We start from the raw sequence: 24529 nt of genomic DNA, 5'->3' as shown, positions 1-24529 counted from the left end.
TCAATCGCAGCTTTTGCTCTCTCCGCACCTCACTTGCTGCTCACTTTGCCTGAAATGCACCAGCATCTCTGTGTGGGTGGTATTGATCTGGACGGGGTAGAGAATGGCAGTAGCACCAGTCCAAACTAAAAACCACTGGCATGTGTCACGTTCCCATTTGCACAGCACCAAGGAAACTCGAACATTTCAGGCAAGATGTTGGTACACAAACAGAAACAACATTTCCTCAATGTAATCACTGCTCGATTGGTTTTAACGATAGCAAAAAAAGAGGCAAGTTGCAAACTGTCCAAAGAGATGGCGCAAACGTAGTGCACGCACAGGAAAATTTGATCTGAGAAAAACATTGTTGCCTTAGCCTTCAGAGGAGCAAGTAGCGAGGGGAAGAGAGGAGAGATCTTTCCGACATTTGCAGTGGAGCAAGAAGATACGCGGCTATTTTTAATTCTATAGCACGCGCTTTGGAATGCACCACAGCTTTGACACACATCACAGGATACACTGCAGTCTATGGTAGTTTAGCAGCCACTACAGACACCGGCCTGCACAAGGTTCACGTGTATGCCAGACTTATTTAAAACCGAAAGAGCACTAAGTGTCTTCAGAACAGTCAGATTTTATTGCTCAAACAATTTTGAAAGCAGAATTTATTCCCCACCCCCCCACCCCTTCCCAACAGCCGAGTCTGTACAATATAGTCATCCTGGTGGCTTGCCGCCTACAGGTTCCTCTCTGCACTGCCCACAGCCAGGGGAGCAGCATTCTGGCTCTTGGCATCGTCACTGATGCAGACCCACTTGTTGTCCACAGTCTCCTTCCACAGCGTGACCTGCACAGGAGTTTTGCACAGCACTCAGGGCACGGATGCTGCTGATACAGCACACAGACCTAGACTGCACTGTATTGTGCAACGCAGTCATTCGCCTATGCAGATCGGCTTATGTGCACGGTCTTTTCATACGCGCGCTGCACAGCTATGCGCTTACAATACAGTTTGCAGTTGCTCTTGCTGACCTTGGCCGACTTAGCAAGTGTCCCAACATCACAGGTAGCCCAGCTGGCAGACAGGGGTGGAAGCGGGCTTGAGCCTTTTGGAGCAGCTCAGGGAGCAGGAATAATGCCGTTTCCAAAACATGATTTTCGGAGCAGTTTAAGTCTGCTTGGGAGCAGGTTTCTAGAGCCAAACGTCTTATTCGCAGTTTTTCATTTCTCGTAAGCACAAAAAATTCAAGAAGCTTTTACTCAACATTCCATCAATATACCAAGCAGACCACTTTCACCACAGTTTACAGAGCAATCACCAACAAAAAACTGAGATAAGCAATGCTTTAAACAGCTGCACCTAATTAGACTTCAGACAAGTGAAAAACAACACCATTAGAGCCATGAGAAACAACCAAGAGAAGAACAGAGCTCGGCGAAATGGTCTGTCTTGCATTTAAGATAGAAAGCTTACCTGCATTCTACACCTAACGAGACTACAGATGAATAAAAAAGCCTAAGAGGAAGAAATTAAGAGGGAAAAAACTAAGAGGGCAGTAGAGATAATCTGCACTACACCTGACTAGATTCCAGAGAAAGAAAAATGTTCACATTCAGAAATAGCAAAAAATATTCTGGCATATTATTCGCATTACCAATGGTATACATGCTTCTAACTAAGCAAAAATACTGCACAAGTGAATCATGTTTACCAAATCGTTTATGAACTTGTTTTTTCAAGCGTAAACAGTGGGCTTCCCAGAGGGAGAACGCGTCCTCCCCCACGCAAGAACCAAGCGGCGTTGTGTAAGACACCTATGGCGCTGATTACTTGCAAACAGTTGCTATTTTAACAGAATCTCCTCTCTCACTTGTGCCAGGGCATCGCCTGTTATCTCATCCTGTTCGACAACACCCCTCGGGGCATCAAACCTTTGGAATGGCAAGCGACCTCTTGACAAGATAAAATGCTGAGGATACGACTGCACAATAAACGGTTTCTACACTAAGCGGAAAGATTGCAATGTTGGCTGGTGCCGACACATGCATCGCGCCGCAGCGCGCTGAGCGGTGAAAATGCATTTAAAGCCAAAGTTCGCGCATCACCCACACCCCAAGATCACTACTCCCAAGTCCTGTGAAACTGCGGCACCATTTGGAGTGCGGAAAATTGTAACGATTAACTAAAAGCCCCGAGCATCCTTTAGGGAGTTCACCAGAGCGCACCACGTCATGAATGACAGCTGAATGAATGAGTGCCTACTGCTCCGTGCTCAATGCGACTGGCATTGAACATCGCCTCAGTTGCCTTACATCTTGTGGCGCCACTTTGGAGCAGTTTTGGTGCAATTCTGCCTTTTGGAGCAGGATGCAGCAAGTGCATTGGAGCAGCATGGAGCAAATAGAGCTGCACTTCCACCCCTGGGTAAGGCACCACCCTCTCTCCTGTGTTTATTACCTAGCTTAATTCGTTGAACTTAGTTCGCTTAAATTCGCAAGTGGCCTTCGTTTGAATAATGAGAAGTAAGGTCTTCACAGTCCGTTTTTTTAACCGTTTTAGTGTCCCGTTTTCAGGCCTTCAGAATCGTTACTTTAGCTTCAACCATGGCAGAACATGCAAAGTCATGCAAACTGCACTCATATTAAATAACTAGGAAATAAGTAGATGGGGGTGTAATGCCTCGAGGCAATTTTTGCACCAACAGATGTTACCAGGCAACCTCACTTCCCTGCCTGTATGAATTGGTTCTCACAAAGACATGGCGCTGCTTTATGTTGCTCTGAATAGGATGACAAGAAAGCCCTGCTCACATGCAAAGTGAGCAATATAAATTTAGGTCGCTTGTTTGTTCGATTGCAAACAGTTCAGTTGTGCTTTATGTGTCCAGTTCTAGCAAGCCAAGGTTCATATGAAGCAAGCATGATATCCACGGCTACAAATTTGCAGATGTGAAATGCTCTACTATGTTTTTCTAGGTTCAATTCCTGTCATCTCATGAAATGTTAACATACTGTCATTTGTTACAATACACCAATACAACATTAGAATATGAAGATATTATAAAGCAGTTAAGTAATACAAATTCCAATGAAAGCAAAGTGCTTTTGTCTCATCTTTTGATCGTCCCAATCTACTTTTGTGCTTAAGTATAAACTACGGAATACCAACTAGGCCGGCCGATCAATTACATTACGCAACCATTATTTCCCACCGAACAGTTTAGAGAAGTTGGTATCGGTACTCTAGAAGTTTGGAATTTTAGAAACTAATGGGCTGCGTGACGTGCTATAATGAATAATTAATTTAGACAACCTGAGACTTTAGGTGTGTGCCAAAATCTAGCGCACAAGGGAATATCACCTCTTGTGGCCTGGTGTTCAGCGGCCGAATGCCTAAGCCACCAAGCCACAGCGGTGGGCTTCATTTATACCACACCGTTCTCACTAGTAACAATTTCTACTGCTAAGAGTGATAAACAGTTAAGTTATAACATGCAAAAAACTGCAAAAAACAGTGATGAAAGACAAAATAAAACAGACAACATACAGGGTACACTGCACATCTTTTGTGTTGTTGGAGTTGATTGGAAGCTGCACCAACCAACTTAGCATTGATAGCTGAATTTCCCTCGTTTCCACATTGTTCCTTTGCTCCATTACTGACAGAGCCAGGACTTCACAGCTTGATGCATGATGAAGACTAAGCATTTCTTTTTACCTTTAACTACTATGCTTTCGTTTACACGGAAAAACAATTGACGCACGAAACGAGTTTTTTAATGTTCTCTACACAACCCTAACAAGTAACAAAATGCCCATAAATTACTTCTCCTTATGCATAGTGTCATATGAACCCTCACAACACAGGGTACCGCTTACTGCTGCAGAAACAAATAACTGAAAACTTGCAGCACAAAAAACACATACGGCAAAGAAGTGAACAGAACAGTGCTCTCATCCAATTCGCTTCTCTGTTCGTTTTAAAGGAGCACTGACACCAATTTCCGGCGTTAATATTATTGCACAGTTCGCTTCCTTCACTCAACAGAATACTCTGGCTGAAATATGAGCGGCCTGCGACACGAACATAGTTCAATTGGATCTCATTTATCGCGCCGACGGAGCAGCGTGCAGAGCAACACTCAGCAAATGGACATCAGCGTGACACCACTCCAGGAGAGGAAAAGAAGTGATGCGACAGCGCTAGTCAAAAAAAACTCCCCCACCTCCCCGAAGGGGATCGTGCAGAAATGCGAATGCATTGGGTGCACCGATGAGTGCGCTGCGGCAAGCAGTAACGGAGAGAGGCGTGCGCTCCACTGCATTTATATACATTTTCCGAGCGCAGCGAGCGGAGAGAGGGTACACGGAGAGGAGAGAGAGACCCGCGCAACACGCCCGCCCCGCGCGCGAGCTCTCTCTCCCGCCGAGCTCCGCGATGCGAGCGCCCTCACACGCCCAAGCGCGCTCCTCCTCTCCCCTTGCCCTCCGCTACTCCCGCCCGAGCTACCACCTGCTCCGGTTGCTAGGCACGCCACAGCTGTTGCTAGGGGCGAGGAGGAGCGCAGAGAGATAACACCTGCGGGCGCACACCGACGGAGCACGACAACCCCCCCGCCACGCCGAGACGACGATGACGAAGGCAGAACTACGAGGCGCGCGCTCACGTGCGCTCACGCTGGAGGAATGCAGGCGCACGCCGACGGAGCACGACAACCCCCGACTAAGAAATGCATTCGCATTTAAAACTCGTGACGTCACTTCACGCGCGCGGCCCCACGAGCAGCGAGCGGGCGCAACACCCTCTCAAGCGGGCGCCGGTGACGTCCGCACAAAGCGGCGAGGTCAGGCAGGGAGTCTGTCATATGTGCCGTTCGGGATGAAAGCGTGGGAATTTGAAACAAACGATTTTCAGGCCGTTCAATGTAATTAACTATCGCGCGCTGAAGTATTTGAAGTGCTGTTTCAGGTTGGCCAGACCATTAAGCATTGATAAAAGCAATAAAAGTTTGACATAAAATTTTCGTGTCAGTGCTCCTTTAAGTAACGGCCACCCAACTAGCCGAACCCTGACCTCTGCCCCAGAAGCAATGATTTCGGCCTCTACAAGCAGCACTAAACATCAATCACCACAGCTCACCTTGTTGTCACCACCAGAAACAGCCAGGATGTTTCCGGTCACCGACCAAGACACATGCCAGATGACATCATCAAAGGTCGACAGAACCTGCAACAACAAACGACTCCACTCAGCCCACATCACGGAGCAAAAATATATAGGAGAGGAAACGCCCATTGCGGACGGTGCGATCGAGCGACCAGATAATGTCACTACGATAACTACGGCGACCTGCGGAGCTCCGCAGCTGCGGCGGCGAACAATTTGACAGCGGCACCTGGTTGAATGTATTAAAAGCAATACTGTTGTTCGCAGCATTCGCCACAAGGCGTGAATCGCTATGCGCTCGAGCAGCTGCGTGACGCGGGGACGTAACGCGCGTTTATCTCGGACGCTGCGCGCGCGTGCACGCGTCATCGTCCCACAACGTCGGTGATGCGGGCACTTTTCAGTGCACTGTCGCATAACCAATAAATTGGCCGGTGCACTCAACTCGCTTCGAGCGCGTCGCATGCGAGGTAAGGCCGCGCGTTTACAGGTTTTACTTTTTTTTTTTTGTGCGTCTACAGGTTTGTATTCTGGGCTTGCTGCTCGCGCAAGATTGCTTACGCATTAAAAAAAAATGCCTCTTTTATTCGCTCTTACCGGCCGGTTTATATTTGACAGAAAATTAATCGCAAAGGCGTGCTCTTCAGCCAGCGGAAGCGCAGAAGAGCGCATACACTCTCGCTTCGGCCACGGAATGTTTCGGCGACCCGGCGAAATACCGACGCGATGCCGCGGCCGGGTTGGACTGGGCGAGCGTGAAGAGAACGCGCGCCGGCCGTGGCGATGACCACGCACTTCCTTCGCTTGCCGCCAGATGCCGGAAACTTGACGTTCGCCAAGTGCTTGTGACGTTATCAGGCTGCCCCAGGAATCTCGGTTTCCCCTCCTATTTTATTCTTGCTCCGTGGCCCACATGCACCGTGCAGCATCTAGGCTAATGAACCTCGCTCCGGCTACCAGGGAGATGAAAGCACAAAAACAAGTTGACCAATGTCAATTATGTGAATACAAATACCAGCCGCAGGAGCAGCAGGTATTGCCGTCCCTAATTAAAACATTTTGCAATGCGATTGGGGACATACTTCCAACACGAGTCGTAAATGCGAAAGCATTAATGTCTAAATGAACGGTGCTTGGTGCTTCATCCAGTATTAAGCTGAGAGTAATGAACCTCTCTCTCGGGGTACATCACATGGCGGCCGTGACGTTACGGCCAGCACACGTGCTCAGTGCGTCTGGACGGGTGGTTGGCAGAACGTTCGGCGTGACGCGCGGCTCGAATGCAGCGAGGCTGCTTTCGACGCACGCAAAAGTGGTTTGTCTTCTGTGTTAGCTTTTCTGATGCCAGTGGAGTGTTGTGCTTTTGGCTACGCAAATCATGTGGAGCAAAGGCAGCAGCATCGGATTCCCTTGCGTCCCCAAACAGTTAAATTTAAAGGGTATGGTGGATGGACGCAATGCGTCGAAGAGGCTGGCAGCCGAAGCAGCGACATGGTCCGCTCTTACTCATAGCAACATTTCCCATTTTCAAACTACTTCTGTTCCTCAAAGCGCAGTCACACTGTTAACATTGGCAGTTTATGCCGATTAATGCCCTAAAATGATGCTGTTTGTCAACCCTCTACGATTGTGCAGCACCAGAATAAATTTTGTCCAGTGAAATAGTGACAGGAATGAAAAATGTAAGGGGGGGTGTAGAAGGGTGGAAGGGGGGAATTTTCGTGCTGCGAAATTTATGTTTTGGCGAAGTAGAGTACGGTATTAAAAAACAATGAATATTTAAGCTGCTTAAATGACACACAATGTTTCAACGAGCGATCTGCGATAGCCGCCTACCACCATATCGACCACGACAAGTTTTGTCGTATGGGTACGGAAATCTGTTCAAAATAAACGCGTGTTTTAAGGGGGCACATGGGTCTTTGATCAAAAACTTTATTTTTACAGTTATTAGGATAAAGATTGGGGGGCACATGTAGTTTCTCATTCTGATTGTAGATATCAAATTTGTTTTTGAGTAAAATGACTATATTCAGATTTATTTGGATTTTTATATTCAATTTTTTGACAGCCTTTGTAAAAAACTACTGGAGGGATGCAGCTGAACAGGGAACCAGTGAACTGTGCACAAATCAAAGAGTGCAATAAGACTAACTTTATCGTTCTATCTGGTCTGTAGCAGAAGTTACGACCATTTGAAGTTTGGGCCTGGAAGGCAAAACCGGTTTTTCTGGTTGCCACCTTTCAAGCCCAAACTTTAAATGGTCGTAACTTCTGCTACAGACCAGATAGAACGATAAAGTTAGTCTTATTGCACTCTGATTTGTGCACAGTTCACTGGTTCCCTGTTCAGCTGCATCCCTCCAGTAGTTTTTACAAAGGCTGTCACAAAATTGAATATAAAAATCTAAATAAATTTGAATATAATCATTTTACTCAAAAACAAATTTGATATCTACCATCAGAATGAGAAACTACATGGGCCCCACAATTTTCATCATCATAACTGCAAAAATAAACTTTTTTGGTTTAAGACCAGTAAGCTCCCTTAATTAAGTGCAGTAAATCAGGGGTGAGACAGCTGAATCAGATTTGGGAGCAGTCTTTGGAGCAGTGAAATCTTGGTTTTGGAACAGAGCCTTTATTTGGAGCAGAAGAACAACATTTATTATGTCACCTTAGGAGTTTAAAAAATCTTTTTTTGGCAACTCACAGGGGAAAAGTGCACTTCTTAATCGGTTTTGAACGTACATAACGCTTAAACAGCCTTTCAATAAAGCTTTTTTTACCAGAGTATCACAAGGTACGAACTGCACTACCATTTTACAAACCATTTTAAATTCTTAAGCTCTATGCATAGGTAGCGTGGAGTTCCATTGAAAATATCGAATTAAAAAATTTCGCCCGGCGGCTACGTTTTCACATCTTCACCACACTGAGATTGCGGCGCCCAGTAATGTCGTTCCGGAGATACGGCATTCCGAAAATTGCCATTTTTTCATAAACTTGCACAAGTAGTTTGAAGCCTCAGTACACATAAGTATTTTTTCTACAGGACTTTGCAATGGTTTTCGATGGGAAAACTAAAAACGCACAGAATATAACATCTGCAACCCGACATTGTGACTTTCAAAAAAACTATCTCGGGGACAATTTTATGCAGATTTTTTATTGAATGATCAAGCAATTAAACCTTTACAAACAGCATTACCTTGGGGGTGCTGGAAAATTATGCCGTCAGTAAGCATTTTCCCCCCTGCTGACGGGAGGTTATAATCTATGGCTCCCAGACTGTTTTGGAGCAGTTTGGCGCAATTTTTGCAATTTTCAGGCTTTTGGAGCAGCCTGGTGCAGGAAAACAAATTCGTATCAAATCTGCGCAATATGCGCGGCTGTCTCACCCCTGGTAAATTTATAGCTTGATCAATTTTATTATGCCTTGATGCCGCGGTGAAACAGATGTCTGCCGTGCCCGCATTTAGCACCGTGCCTTCGCCGCGAAATGGGTGTTGCTGTGCACTGAACTCGAAAGAATGCATACTTTTCTTGCAGTCTCCAGACGCTACGAATGCAGCGGGGGTACAAGGCCGCTAACACTGACTATCATGAAATAATGACTACTGATTATTTTAGTGCCAGAGTCGCAAGCTACGCACTAACAATATGTGGCTGCAATGTGTACCCTAACAACGACGATAAATCATTTTGTGGTTTCACTGGAAAAAAAGTAAAATTATGTAGAGCACGACATAATCCTTATATTTTTTATTTCAACAATTTTTGGCTCTGGCTTTTTATATTTTTGTTTTGTTGCTGTTTATTTTACTTCCTCCCTTCATGCCAACCACGGGGCCACCAGTAGCAGCCCCCATCATGCACGTGCGTTTTGCAACGTCATGGTGTTTATATTCATTCATTCCATCTTTAGTTCCTTTTTTACAGGAGGAGGCGAGACAAAAAGCTGAACAGCTTGACGGGGCCCCGACCCCCTTACATATTACAGGGAGAGGTCCATTGTGGCTGTTGTGCTGCTGTGCGAGGTCAGTGGGGTGCACGCAGTGTTACACCGCTGGACACCACATTCACAGCCACAGCTGGAACTCTCCACTTTCCACATAGCTCTGTGCTCCCTGGCAGCGCGGTCCTTTTGTTGCATTTTAATGCGAACGAAGCTCGGGCTATGGAATGCTTCACCGTCACATGGGAGCCATTTTTGGCTTCCAACACTAATAAGAGTTTATTGGTCAATGGGTCCACTTAGACTGCAGAAAGTAAATATCAGGCTTAGGCTTCAGTTTCTGTCAAATGTTTTCTCCCTTGGTGTTCAAGTGCAGTCACAATATTTGCGTAGGTGACTTGAGGGCTATCACGTGCCTAGTTACTCCCAGTGCATGTGAGAGCACACACCTCACCAAACGCCCAGAGGAAGCCCACGCGTGGCTATCAAGGCTGGCTCTACCAGCCAGACACTCCCAAGCCATGCTGCCGCCCTGGATGAAAACGCAAGAAATGAAGGTGCGCAGTTGGGGTGACCAATTGCACAAAATATATGAGTATACGTGCATATGTACAGTCATTCACAATGACCTCCACCGCTGGTGATTAGCAGAGGACCATGGGTTTGTGGGGCTACGTTGCACTATTGCTATGCTATGCCACGAGCCCGCTGAGTATTTCCAAGGGATTGCCAGCGGCATTTATTGAGTGAGAATACTGCCCACACACGTTCTGGTGTAGCGAACAAACTACTCTTTCAGCCCCATCCCCCCTGATTATCACCTACCTGGAAGTTCCAGGAGGCCAGGTCCGAGCTGGTCCAGAGGATGACCCGGCGGTCCTGAGAGCAGGAGGCAATGGTGCTCTGGGCCTCAAGGCCCGGTGAGGGGGCCCAGGCCACGTCACGCACCCAGTCAGAGTGCGCCTCCAGCTTGTGCTCCTCCACCCACTTGTGCTCGCTCTCGCTGCACAAGAGGCCAAGGACCAAGGTCACCACCACACGCTGTTCTAAGACTGACTGAAAATACTATACAAGGCCTACGTGCTCGAGGAGGTGCCTCTGAGAGACATTAAAGCCTCTTCCAATGTTGCACTGACGGCCAGCTTCGACACAGTTGACTTGGCCAACAACCTGTACACTCTTGCCACGTTTAAGGAGTGAATGCTTGAGAAGCGCTAACAACGCCACCGCCTCACCAATAGGGCAGCGAGCACAAGGGTGCACTGAGGGGGATGGGAGGTTGGGTTACATGAGCATGCTGCAATCGGTGCTCGTAGCTATGCCCTCCCAAGAAGCACTGGTGCTCAATTGGTTCATTAATGCAGAGACCAGTCTCGACGCCTACTATGTTCTGCCAAATTGGCGAGCAGGAGTAATTCTTCCCCACTTGAGCGTGAGGGCTAGAGGATTTCTGACGACTCGCGGGGGAGGAGCGGAAGAACTAAGATCTTAAAGGGGCCGTGCAGACAGAACAAGTTTGGTTCATTGAAAAGATTGCCTCGTTAGAATCGTACTGACACCACTTTGAACGCAAACTTCTCTCAACGAAGCTATATAATTAGGAAAAAAGGGGAACGGCCATGCGACCCACTAGCCTATTTCCCACAACAGACCCCATGATGTCATATGTACCAGCTCTGCAACTGGCTGAGGCCGGCAAAAGCAAACGCAAATTATGCAGGGAGTATAAGCTTGCCGAATGAGCTATTTGTGCTTTAATTCAGGTCTTATTTGTAGCAGTAAGAATGGTGGGGTAAGCAGTGGAAGTTACGCAAGTACACGTACTTAGAAGCCCCGATGCGTACTGCTCTTGGTACTGTGTGCACTACGCTTGTTTTAGCTGCACAACACTGCAGGGCTTTGGGGCTGTCTCAGACAACACTTGCCGACAGACATAAGCGACAGTGTCTTACGTGACCATATTTGTCAAGTGAACATGTTTCACAAAACGATTATTTTCTACCTTAAAAACAAACCGTGTACAAATGCGGTCAAAAACAAAGCAAAGGCAGAAAGCGGCCTGCCGCGGTATGGGATGACTAACGGTAATCAAGGCTCCGCAGCACACTAGGTTTAGCTTGAAGACCAACTTTTGTGATGTCATTGAAGACATGAAAACACGATTTGGTAGGAGAATTAAAAATTTTAACTTCTCAGTGAATAAATTTCTCAGTGAATAAAGCATCGTTTGCTTCCGGACAAGCGCTGGGGCACTATAAAACACGAATCTTTCGAATAAAGCCATCTTGTATTTTGTCTGCATAAGATCCTTTAAATCAGCAGTTCTGATGGGGCTGAGGCTGAGCGTGAGCAAGCGGCCGGTTGCTTTGCGGGATCCAGAAGGACAAGAATCACATGAGGAATCGGATGCAGCTGGTGTCGTGCACATTACTTGTGTTTCTGGAGCTCCCCAAATTTCGAGTCACAAAAATGTGATTGCCATGGGAAGCTCTAGCGAGATGACAGAGGAAAGTGTACAGTTACCGAAGTAATGCAGCCCCAGGCAGCTGCAGATAGGACCGCAGAAGTGCCGGAAGAGAGAGCCTCCCCAGCATTGATTGCATGTCAGTGTTAATGCGGCCGCTAAGCAGCCCTCTGCTGCTTACGCTGATTAACCGTGTGTAGTGGAGCACAGCGCTCCGAACGCAGAGGTTACTGAACCGGGGCGTTCAGATAGAAAGGGGCCGAACCGGCAGTCAGCTTCACGCGAGTGCAGCATAGCTGCAATGCATGCTGACGATGCAGCAGTGGTTTTTGCTCGAGCAAGGAAGTAAGGCGGAGAGGGGTCCCCAGTGCGACAAGGTGCGCAGCATGGCAGGGGTGTTGTCATACGACGGCCAGTGCATACCACCTTCTAAGGGCCACTCGCTCTGAATGAACTAGAGTGTTGTGGCTTTCTTAGTCATGGTGACCTGCAGCCAGGGTCATACGGCACTGGCCACGCTGAGCATTGTGTCGTCAATTGAATGAACGATGGTGCGAGTAAAGTGTGCGTGGGTGTGTGAAACTTTCCGAAAGTTATATGTTTCACAGTGGCAATGAGGTGTCCGGCATTTCAACGCACTAACTGGCGCGGCCCCTCAGAAGAGCTCTTGCTTTGCTTTTGCTTTTCCTTTGCCTTTGCTTTGGATTTCCTCTCCCTTTTCCATTTCCTCAGTGGCAAGACGAAGGGAAGATAAAGACTGACGGACAACGTCCGGGTGCCGGAGCTCTCAGCCCGTGGTCTTCGGGCTTCACCAGAGCACTGTTTTTGCCGCCTGAGTGTAATATAAATAAATTTACAGTTTTTGTATCAGCATCTGAGTTTTTTGGTTGAAGATCCCCGGGGTCAGATCCTCAGCACTGTTGCGGCTTGGAGAAGAAGCCCCAGGGAAAGAACCTCGCGAAGATAACTGCAACCAATTGTACAAGCACTAACAAGTGCAGAAAAAAATTGGAAAGGCAAATGCAGCCCATGGGGGTGCACTTACAGACTGCACAGAAAAAAGTTGGATGGGTATAGAAATGCAGCAAAGAAGAGAAACAAGACTGGTGCAAATCAATGCACACCCCTCTGGTGCAAATAAGTCAAAAGCTACCACTCTTTCAGTCATTGCGTCAGACCAACAAGGAAAAGGAACTCATGCATGTGACAAGAAAAACAGCAACGAAACTCACGAGAATTTCCAGATCTTCACCAAATTGTCACAGCCACCAGTCACAAAGCGCTTCATAGCTTTGGAATCATCAACAGGGGCGACCTCATTCAATTTAGTCTGAGCAGGAGCCCAGCTGACTGCATTGCAACCAATCTGCAAAGGAAAATAATTGCACACACGGTCACACCACACACAGAAGAGGCAGCGCCAAACATCACAGATGCTACCTCTTTATGCTAGGCAGTCGGCACAGGAGACATGAAGACAAAATACAAGTTCGCTTTATTCAAAAGATTTCGTGTTTTATAGTGCCCCCAGCGCCTGTCCAGATACAAACGATGCTTTATTCACTGAGAAATTAATCAATTAGGTTAAAATTTTGATTTTCCCGCTAAATCGTGTGTTTTCGTGGTCTGCAATGACATCACAGGAACCAACCGCTCTGCAGCTGATTGGGAAGCCTTGATTCACGCGTCCGCCGTACAGGGTGATTACACGTATACGCTGGCGCCGCCATTTTGGGTCACTCACTCACCGCAGAAGCAAGGCATTGTATCAAAACTGCGCTAAAATTATCGCCGAACGCTGTTTACTGGTGAAGTTTGAATCATCTTATCTGTTTCGCATTGCTGGGTCTCGTGGGAAACGAAAAGAACAACGCGTTGAGCATGTTGACCTAATTGCGGCGGCCCAGGACCGTTCGAAGGGTGTCTCCACCCTGTGCGGCGGCGCTGGCATCGAGGTACCCTACGGCAGCATTAACGCATTTGTTTACATTACCTAACCTAGATGGCGCCACCATACCGTGGCAACCCGTTTTCTGCCTTTGGTTTGTTTTTGATAGTATCTGAACCTGGCTTGTTTTTGTTCTGGGAGAAAACAGTTTCGTGGAACAGAGCTCGCTCGAAAAATATGGTCACGTAAAGACCGTTGTTTGCATCATTCGGTCAGTCGTCTGAGACAACCCCAAAGCCCCACAGTGCTGTGCAGCTAAACCAAGCATAGTGCACACACTACGAACAGCAGTACGCATCAGTACTATGTTTACAAGTGCTTTCGTAACTTACACTGTGTCCCACCATTCTTATTGCTTTAAAAAGAATGTGCCATAAATTTAAGCACAAATAGCTCGTTCTTTTGCGTTTGCCGGCCTCTGCCAATTGCAGAGCAGGCTGGTATGACATCATAGGTTCTGTTGCGGGAAATGAGCGAGTGGGTCGCATGGCCATTCCCTTTTTTCCTAATTATATAGCTTATTTGAGCGAAGTTTACGTTAAAACTGGTGACAGTATGATTCTAACGAGGCCGCCTTTTGAATGAACCAAACTTGTGCTTTGTCTTCATTGCTCCTTTAATGTTAGACAGTGCCAGTCTGTACTTAATGGTTGGCAGTGAAATATAAAGTGCATTTAATTTTGTACAGTAATGGCAACTAGCCAATAAACTGCTAGTTTATTGGCTCGAGTACGCCTCGATGCCCGAGTACGCCTCTGTGGTTTGGTCGCCTCATCTTGAACAAGATAAAAACAGGTTAGAATCTGTGCAGAAAAAGGCTATACGGTTCATTTTTAATGGTTATGATCGAGACTTCTCACCGTCTTCACATGCACCCTTGTTACTTCCTTCACTAGAACACCACCGTACGCGTGAGAGTGTAATCTTGTTGCACAAAATTGTACACAATACAACTCGCGTTCACGCTCCATTATCGTTCGCTGATGTACAGTCTTTGTCAAAATTTTGTGGGCCACGTCGACCGTGGCCGGAGCAGGCGCATGGCCGAGTAGGGGCGCTGCGCTTGCCGCTGTCCGCTGGTTGCGCAGCTAAAGAGAGCGGAGGGGAACTTTTGCTCTTGCTTTTGTAGTGTGCCGGGCGTGACAAGAGCTGCGCAAAGTGCGCCTGCTCTGAGAAACCGGCCTCGCTGCACTTCCATGAAAGGAAGCGAGAAAATTCCCCTCACCAGTCCGCACAACACGTAGTACAGATGCTTTGAATCTTGCACCCTTCAGGTCTCGTTTGGATTGTTTCAATTTCTCTTTTTTTCTGCGCGTGGTGGAACAAGCTTGATGGTGCTTTGCGTAGACTGAAAACAGACTTCAGGAATAACTTTATGTGTTAGCCACAAAATTTGTGTGCACTATTGTTTGCTTCTGTATTATTGTACCTTGCACCCTTCAGGTCTCGTTTGGATTGTTTCAATTTCTCTTTTTTTCTGCGCGTGGTGGAACAAGCTTGATGGTGCTTTGCGTAGACTGAAAACAGAGTTCAGGAATAACTTTATGTGTTAGCCACAAAATTTGTGTGCACTATTGTTTGCTTCTGTATTATTGTTGGATTTTTTCTGTACCCGCTCCTGCAATGTCCCAGGCATGGGACAGCAGTATTTGTAAATAAAATAAAATAAATAAATAATAAAATAATAAATACAAATGCGCAAAAGTTCAGTCCACGTTTGGCTTTCAAATATTGAGTGCACAATTTGCTGTCGTTCAACCCATCCACGGACTTGCCCAAAATAAGTGTGGGCATGCAAAAGAACCTGTGGCACACGTAAGATAGTGTGCTAATTATTTGATTCTTTCCTGTCATAGGCCCAGCTAACACACGCACTAAGAGAAATCACTTGGTCAAGTCACAATGGGAACAGCGACAGCACTTAAAACGACATCCAACAAATACCACTTCGGCAACATCCCTTAGATATACGAACGAAATTAAATCACAGCCAGTGACTCACCGTGTGGGCGTTGTTAATTTTTTGGCTTTCCCACGAACCGTCACCCGAGGTGCTCACAATCGAAACAGCGCCGTCAGAGCTTCCACAAGCTAGCATCAAGCCAAACTCATGGGGAGCCCAGCAGATTGAGTTCACTGCAAGGTTTTGAAATGAAACAGCAGATACAGTCAGCCATACATCAAACAGATGGGCAGCGACCAACCTGAGGAATCATGGTTCTTGAACTCTTCCAGCTTGGACCAGGCACCATCGGTCTCCTTCCACAGGATAACCTTGCGATCGTACGAGCACGAAGCGAGGATCGTGCCGAACATGGGGTGCGCCCAGGCGATCTGCCAGACGGGTCCCTCGTGCCCCTTCAAATCGGCCACCAGCCTCTGCGTCCCATTGCGAATGTCGAACACCTTGACGGATCGGTCGGACGAGCAGGTCGCCAGACGGATACCGTAGTAGTCCATTTGCGCATCATGCTGGAAAGGGATGCGAAAGCGGCGTTCTGAGCAAAGCGCACTTCACCGCGGCGGGAACTACAACGAAGCAGGCCTTACAATCATGTCCTCGTGAGCGGTGTCGATGGTCTGTAGTAGGGACACCTGAAAGAACGGAGCACATCGAACATATAGACCCAAGGTAGCGGTTGGTGACGTCCACCGCAGCCGTCAATACCTGCCGCCGGGTTAACAAAAGCCCGACCATCTTTAAGCCTAGTATGGAACACTAGTCCTTAGAAGGCAAATTTCACCAATCTCTGGGCATCGAGTAAGTCAACGTAAGAACTGTCAGCGAAATTACCATGATTCCAACTTGTTCGGCGCCGGTCCTGAGAGCTGGCTGCAGGTGCTCCTAAGCACACGACGCGTTGGAAAGCCGCTGCGGAAGCACCGCCACCGGCGAGCCGAGGAACTGCGGAGAACGCGAAATTAGTTCCACGCAAGATAGCAGACCACAGCCCAGTCTCGCTACATCGCTCACCACGGTGTCTAAGCGCGCTGAAATAAGACAGAAGGCCGACTGACCCGAATTCTCGGCCGAAATCCCGACACCTGCACGCGCCTGGTCTCTGGAGCCCGGCAGAGTCGGCACGACCGACGTCCTTCGGCGATGGAATGATCTGAGCGCGAGCGCGGCGAGTGCGGCACGCACCGGCACGCTTCGCGTGCCGCACGAACGCGCCTTTGTTTTCTCCTATTTTATTGCCCGTCCATAGATAAATGCGCAAAAACAATCGAAATTTACACGCTACCACCTCTTCGACGAACAGCGGAAGTAGAGCCTCGTGGGAACAAACCCGCGTCATGCTTACACCCGCAAGCGCAGAAAGGCCCTCAACAAAATCGGCCGTGATGCCTATCTATTTAACAGACGAAATCTGTTCGCGCATTCGTAACCACAACTCAGGTACAATAAACTAGAAGCCGTTCAGTCAGTTCAGCACTGAAACCCTAGCTCCTTGCAGACACGTCAGCGCTTCCGCCAGCAACTTAAAAAAAAAACTTTATTTATCCACGTTGCAGCGACTTTAGTCTGCACGTCACTACCGTTGATGATCTATAAAAAGGACCTGCGCGTAACCTCACCCAAGGGCGGACACAAAATGATCTCCGGAGAGGAGAAGGAAACCAGGCATCTCAGTAGTGCTACTCAGGAAGAACTCCATTGATGTCCGAAAATCATATAAGCCCCCTACCAACTCTGAGGTGGTGGTGGTGGTGGTGGCCCGAAAAATGGCGATACCCACTTAGGGGGATTGGCCAAGAAGAGTTATGTTTTCATTACAATCAATCAAGGCAAAATATTGGCCAAGAATTAGGGTGGTGGTGGTGGTGGCCCATAAACTGGCACATACCCACTCAGGGGGATTGGCCCCGAAGATTTTTTTTTCATTAAAAAGAACCAGATAAGGCAAAACAGTACAGTCGACGAAAGAATTGAGTACGTAGATTGAAGAGAGAAATAGAAAAAGAAAGAGGAACGAGAAAGCCTGACCATTATCGTTTTAGCAAGGCAGAGGAGCCGTCTCTGAAATGAAGGAATGGATGGCGTGACAAACATCCCCATGGCAGTGGCCTAGGAACGAGAAAGCCTGACCATTATCATTTTAGCAAGGCAGAAGAGCCATCTCTGAAATGAAGGAATGGATGGCGTGACAAACATCCCCATGGCAGTGGCCTAGCTTCGTGCCCCCAAAAGATAAAAGCACTGGCAAAGTTAGTGGCAGTCCAAGACGCCACAGGGGAGCCTCCAGCAGCCTTCTTCGATGATGAGAGAATCGGCGGCAAAAATAGAAGAAATGTTAGATCTGCCCGGTATAGGTACCTATTACATGGGGGAACACCACAACAAAATGAGGTCAGTGAAACTTCGCACAAGCGAGTTTGGCAGAGGCTTCTTTTCCAACGAAACCTGAAGTGGGCAGCCCGTGATCAGACCCGCTTTGGGCCAGCAGCTATTGACGATAACGAGCTAGCAACACGGAAGCAAAGGGGGGAAGCACCTCCACAATTGGTAAAGCCAATGCCATTTTTGCTAACGCGTCAGCAGCTACATTAAGGGCTAATCCACCGTGGCCATGCAGGCAGCCAAACAAGCGTAATTGCCCGCACGAGTGGGAACGCAGGAGTAAAAAGTTTTAAGCATGGGACTGACAGAAGCATGGGACAGCAAGAATAATAGCAAGAAATTCTGCATAGAGTATGGGAATATAATCTGGTAGACGCAATCAAAAATACCAATTCAATGCCGGAGAGAAGATACTCACCCCAACTTTCTCATTTTTTCCCGAGGCGTCGGTTGCAATAACTATGTGCAATGGGTATTCAGACTGGTGAGCCAGGAGAATGTTTTTAATAAAGTTGGTTGGAAGAAACTTGGCATGTTTTGGGAAAATATCAAAAGAAACCTCCACTACTGTGGGTTGAGGCTGCAAGACGGCAACTGAAAGGAGCGTGGAGTAATGGATGAAGTAAAGAATTGCAAAAATGACCTGTGGGCGCCGGATACCAATTGCGCGTTGGATAAAAACAGCCTGTGGTCTGGCCAGCAGCGACTCTAGGAACTTTGCAAATGCATTGATGGTTAGATATTTAAACCTGGAATGCAGCGTTGGGACTCCGGCCTTTAAGTACAATACCCGAATCGGGACGTAACCGGGTAGGCCTAAGCAGCAACGCAATGCTTGTCGTTCCAGCTTCACCAAGGCAGGAGCTGATAGGTCACAGAGCCAGAGAATAAAACACACCCAAATTCTAAGATTGGTTGAACATACATGCTGTAAATCATCAAGAGCGTATCTACCTTCAGACCTGCTCTTTTGTGGCTAAGACCCCTTAGTAGAGCTACAGCACAGGAGCCTTTCGCAGCTATATGTTCACAAGGTGCCAATTCAATTTACTGTCATATACGACTCCCACTCCCAAGTTTTTAATAAATCAACCTTACGAATGGTTTGTTGGTGATACGATAACGAAATCGATATTTGGTCCATAAGAGGGAACACGAGGATGGCACACTTATTAATGTTTCAACTGTCATATACGACTCCCAGGTTTTTAACAAATCAACCTTACGAATGGTTTGTTGGTGATATAACGAAATCGATATTCGGTCCATAAGAGGTAACACGAAGATGGCACACTTATTAATGTTTAAAGAAAATTTCCATGCTTCCAGGGCATTAAAATATGATTAAAGGGAACGAAATAAGGAATGAGTGTTTTGCGATGAAGAAAAAAAGGCAATGTGATCGGTGCTCAAGTTGTTCCTGGTGACCTGGCACATACCCATGTGGGGGATTGTGCCAGGAATCGGGCGTGAGAAGGGGCTAATGCGCCCACTTAAAACACCGGAAAATTATAAACCTAGTGATTTATACACAGAAAGAGCAAATAGAATTAGCGAAGCCCCATACAGAGGGAAAAAGAAAATAACAAATAAGAATAGAGAGGGATTAAATTAAAGCAAGCAAATGGCGTAAAGAAACTCAGTGACAAATAGGGAATGATGCAAAATAGCGCGGAATGGGAAGGTGTGTAAGTTCAGTCTGGAACTTAAAGCAATGGCAAAAATCACAGGTACCTCGCATAGCTTATGTTTGTCAGGTGTAACGCGCCGAAGCAATGCAGGCAATGAGGCACACCATAATAGAGGGCTCCAGATTAATTTTGACCACCTGGGGATCTTTAATGTGCACCCAAATCTTAAACACACGGACGTGTTTGCCTCCATGACTTTAGCCCTGAATGATAAATGAAATTGGCGTATTCATGGGCGTATTCAATCTCTCCAATGTTATTCACAGCATGTTTACAAGAAGTATTCAGAACGTTGGATTGGGAACAGGTGGGAGTAAGGGTTAATGGAGAATACCTCAGTAACCTCAGATTTGCTGATGACGTTGCCTTGCTAAGTAACTCGGGGGACGAATTGCAAAGCATGCTTTCCGCACTAGACGAACAGAGTAGAACCGTGGGCCTGAAAATTAATATGCAGAAAACTAAAGTAATGATCAATAACCTCGGCACAGCACAGCGGTTTGAGATAGGTGGCGAGGCAGTGGAAGTGGTAAGCGAATATATCTACTTAGGCCAAGTTGTGACCCCAGATCCCAACCACGAGGCAGAGATAATTAGAAGGATCAGAATGCGGTGGGGTGCATATGGCAGGCATTCTCAGATAATGAATAGCAGCCTACCATTGTCGCTGAAGAGTGTATGACAGCTGCATCTTACCGGTACTCACCTATGGGGCAGAAACGTGGAGGCTCACTAAGAGGGTTCAACTTAAATTGAGAACGACGCAGCGGGCAATGGAGCGTAAAATGATAGGTGTAACATTAAGGGACAAGAAGAGAGCGGAGTGGGTCAGGGAACAAACACGTGTTAAGGACATATTAGTAGAGATTAAGAAGAAGAAATGGACGTGGGCAGGGCATGTAATGAGAAGGCAAGATAACCGCTGGTCATTAAGGGTAACAGAGTGGATCCCTAGAGAAGGCAAGCGTTGCAGGGGTCGGCAGAAAGTTAGATGGGCAGATGAGATTAAAAAGTTTGCGGGGATAAATTGGTCACAGTTGGCACAGGACCGAGGTAATTGGAGAGTAATGGGAGAGGCCTTTGCCCTGCAGTGGGCATAGATAGGCTGATGATGATGATGATAAATGAAAGGTAGAGGCTATGAAATATGAAATTGATTAAAGGGCCTTCCAGGCATCTCTCTCGTAGAGAAAAGAACCAGTGGCAGGAGATGAAGTGTTTCTTATTTCCTATTTGGCAAGTTCTTGTGACTGGCTGATGTAGTACAGGCATCGGTACAGGAGATACTTGACCCGAGGATCAACTTATAAATCAGCAAAACCAAACCAAAGACAAAAGGTGGTCATCCACAGGGCCATTCAATGCCCTACCCACCATAGAGTTTCATACTAATATATACTATGAAACTGCATGCTACCCACACAATAGATGCTAGGCTATCATGCTCAGGCACCAAGACAACAAAGTCCTAGTGAAGAGGGCATACTCAACATACAATTATGGCATGCACTCATAGCCAGCGCCCCCGTCCACCTTATAGTTTCTTGCTGCACTCTATGGCCCACCCATTCGATCCTTTCCCCGAGCTGTGCGAGACACTGTTGACCAGCAGTCAACTGGCGGACCAGACCCTTCTGGTGAACCGGGCAAAGACAGCTAAGGCAACAAACACATGGATTCCCTGACTAGGGTTCCACTCCCAATATCGTGCCCAATAAAATGTTTCCTCTCAATAGTAAAAGTGTATGGGCAAGTGCAGCTGGCGATGACAGGGCAAGATGGAAGCTGGGTTGGACGTAGCTCACAAAGGGCATTTGCCATCTCTGAATGTGCATGCCTAACCCAGGAATTTGCTCAGCTAGGTGGTGATGCCTTCTTGATGGCTAAACACAAGGGGACAATATGCAGTGATCAAACCAGACTTATTACGCAGGAGCATACTGTACCTACTAGACGGCAGTTATTTTCCACTTAGTTTACAAAAATCAATGCTTACAAGTGCTCACCACCTTGAAAATAATGCCCCGAGGTGACCATAAAAGGCCACTGGACTGAGGTGGAGTATGGGTTACCACAAATAAGGTCATATGCAAACAATTAGTTTTTGTATACAGACACCATACATTCCTATGATTAGTACATTTATTAAACAAAATATGTAGCAGATGTGGCAGTGTTTTCATTATGGGCCTCAATGATTTGGGAAGACACGTCTTTAGTGCACCAATTGCTCATCCATGGAACCTGCAAAAAAAAAAAAAAAAAAAAATTATACAAGATCACAAACTGCACATTGCATTAAAGAATTGGTCTGTCAGGAATGTACTGCACTTCCCAAATGATGAACACGTAGACGATTAGTGCATCAGAAATGTACACCATTCCACAGTTTTTTCAGTCCGCCCGTACAATATCATTTTAAACTAGAACTCGGAAAACAAGAATCGCATATTACCTGTAATTATGACTCGCCCGCCTGGATTCGAGACCTGTAGAAGTAAAAAAAAAAAAAAAAAAAAAAAAAAAAGATATTAAATACAAAGAACAACACCGCAGTACAATGTGTAAACAAATTCATTGTCAGACATGAACTGTGGTTCAGCAGTCTTTTTCAGTCCGCCCGTTCAATATCATCATCCTGAAGCAAATTCTAATGGTGTCACATAATCATCAGCATACAAATATCCTTGGTTTCCTTCCCGATAGGGGGAGGGGGTGATCACACTGCTTAAAGATGTCCGTTACAACTTGGTAGCTACACCCTTAATTGGAGCAGCATTCCTTAGCTAAGGGTTTGGCTTGTGGGGTTTCAGACTTCTCCGAAATGTTGGTCTGCCACTGACGCATCTAAAACATAGTGCAGAATTTTCAACGAACTCATTTGTAAGGGCTCAACTTCTTGTGTGATAAGAGGAAACTAAAGTTTATCTGTTTCGCAGAGTGCTTGTTTCTTTATGGGGGGATGAGAATTCAAGCATTCACTTTCTCTCCACGCACACACATTAGCCTATCAGCAGATTTTTCAGACCCTGGCACCCACAAACCAGTTTGGTCAACCCAGGACCGTAGCCAGAAATTTTTTTCCGGGGGGGTATGGATTTGATAGTTTTGCTGAAAGCAACAGTAAGTATTGCTTACGTGCTGCCTGGAAAAGATTTCGGGAGGGGTTCGAACCCCCAAACCCCCCCTCTGGTTACGGCCCTGGGTCAACCCAAGTGCTTCGCTGCCTAATGGTCACTTTACACGGTCTACCCAAAAACACTGGTGCATTATAGCCAAATTTGGCTGCTGCGCCAATCAAATTCATTCATACCCAAAAAACTATTGAACAGGGTAATACGAAGACAGGGCGGACGGCGGCGTTCCTCGGGGGATTAGCAACGACTTTCTCATTGTGCTGGCGAGCGCGCGCGGACAACTGCGGGCATCGAGACTAGGACACTGGGATGTTGTCCGCGCGAGGACTGCGCTAGGCGTTCGGCTTTGGCCTTTTGTATGTGCTGCCCGCCTGACGAAATGGTTTGACCACTCCGCGTGGTCAGTGACTCTATGTCTATGAGTGCATGAGTGAGGGTTGGGTGACGTGACCGCAGGTGGGGACGTGTGGGATTGATTGGTTCATGCGGCCAATCAATGGCTCATGCTAGTTATATTGAAAGGGGTCTTCGCTCCTTATTTTTATTGTTACAGTGCCTTAAAGTACATATGTATATATATTTGCTGTGATGCTGCCATTTCTTTATGAATCTGTCTCACTTCTACACCTGTACCATCGACCATCACCTGCTGTGCAATTTCTGTACTTGCTCCCCCCTTATGTAATACCCCGCAAGGGGCCCTAATGGTATAATAAATGATGATGATGATGACCGAATGCACATTGCAGTGTAGCGAAATTCTGCAGTTTTCTTCAGTCCCCCGTACAAGTTCACCATATTTGAGAAATACCAGAATAACTGACCCTAATGATGTCAACTGGCAAGCCTTTATACCAGTAATAAAAACAATAATAAAAATTAGACATGGAATAGGAAGCCCAAATGATGAACACGTGGATGATTAGTGCATCAGAAATGTACACCATTCCACAGTTTTTTCAGTCCGCCCGTATGACATCATTTTAAACCAGAACCCGGAAAACAAAAATCGCATAGTACCTGTAATTATGACTCGCCTGGATTCAAGACCTGTAGGAGTAAATAATAAAAAAACTGATATTAAACACAAAGAACAACATCGCAGTACAATGTGTAAACAAATCCTTTGTCAGACATGAACTGTGGTTCAGCAGTCTTTTTCAGTCCGCCCGTTCAATATCATCATCCTGAAGCAAATTCTAACGGTGTCACATAATCATCAGCATACAAATATTCTTGGTTTCCCTCCTTGGTAGCTACACCCTTAATTGGAGCCGCATTGCTAAGGGTTTGGCTAGTGGGGTTTCAGACTTCTCCGAAATGTCGGTTTCAACAAACTCAAAATTTTCAACAAACTCATTTGTAAGGGCTTAACTTATTTTGTGATGAGAGGAAACTATAAAGTTTATCTGTTTCGCAGAGTGCTTGTTTGATGCTTGATGAGAATTCAAGCATTCACTTTCTCTCCACGCACACACATTAGCCTATCAGCAGATTTTTCAGACCCTGGCACCCACAAGCCACAATTCGGTCAACCCAGGACCGTAGCCAGAAATTGTTTTTCGGGGGGGGGGGGGGGGGGGGGGGGGTGTTATGGATTTGATAGTTTTGCTGAAAGCAACAGTAAGTATTGCTTACGTGCTGCCTGGAAAAGATTTCAGGAGGGGTCGAACCCCCAAACCCCCCCTCTGGGTACGGCCCTGGGTTAACCCAAGTGCTGCGCTGCCTAACGGTCACTTTATATGCTCTACCCAAAAACACTGGCGCATTTATAGCCAAATTTGGCTGCTGCGCCAATCAAATTCATTCATACCCGAAAACTATTGTTAATTTGTGCCAG

The 24529-nt window shown here is 46.7% G+C and overlaps 1 protein-coding gene across 1 annotated transcript; it reads right to left on the bottom strand.

Moving 5' to 3' along the window:
• Nucleotides 1-646: 646 nt before the first annotated feature.
• Sec13 (nuclear pore and COPII coat complex component secretory 13) lies at nt 647-16690 on the bottom strand. Its single transcript, XM_077699854.1, has 9 exons — nt 16538-16690; nt 16314-16424; nt 16070-16114; nt 15724-15991; nt 15522-15655; nt 12804-12937; nt 9933-10110; nt 5123-5209; nt 647-829 (listed from the first exon to the last, which is right to left on the bottom strand). The coding sequence occupies exons 2-9, from the start codon at nt 16314-16316 to the stop codon at nt 719-721; spliced, it is 960 nt and encodes a 319-aa protein (XP_077555980.1). The 5' UTR covers nt 16317-16424; nt 16538-16690; the 3' UTR covers nt 647-718.
• Between the last annotated feature and the right edge of the window lie 7839 nt (nt 16691-24529).

Source organism: Haemaphysalis longicornis, unplaced genomic scaffold (assembly GCF_048455015.1).
Source record: "Haemaphysalis longicornis isolate Haplotype H1 unplaced genomic scaffold, Haemaphysalis longicornis Haplotype H1 scaffold_2, whole genome shotgun sequence".
NCBI lineage: Eukaryota > Metazoa > Arthropoda > Arachnida > Ixodida > Ixodidae > Haemaphysalis > Haemaphysalis longicornis.
The sequence above is the reverse complement of the archived record's forward strand: the minus strand, read 5'-3'. Positions and strand labels throughout refer to the sequence as shown.

Coding starts and splice junctions, on each gene's coding strand:
- Sec13 (XM_077699854.1), bottom strand. Junction 15,656..15,723: donor CAAGAACCATGATTCCTCAG/GTTGGTCGCTGC, acceptor AAAACCTTGCAG/TGAACTCAATCTGCTGGGCT. Junction 830..5,122: donor TTTCTGGTGGTGACAACAAG/GTGAGCTGTGGT, acceptor ACTCCTGTGCAG/GTCACGCTGTGGAAGGAGAC.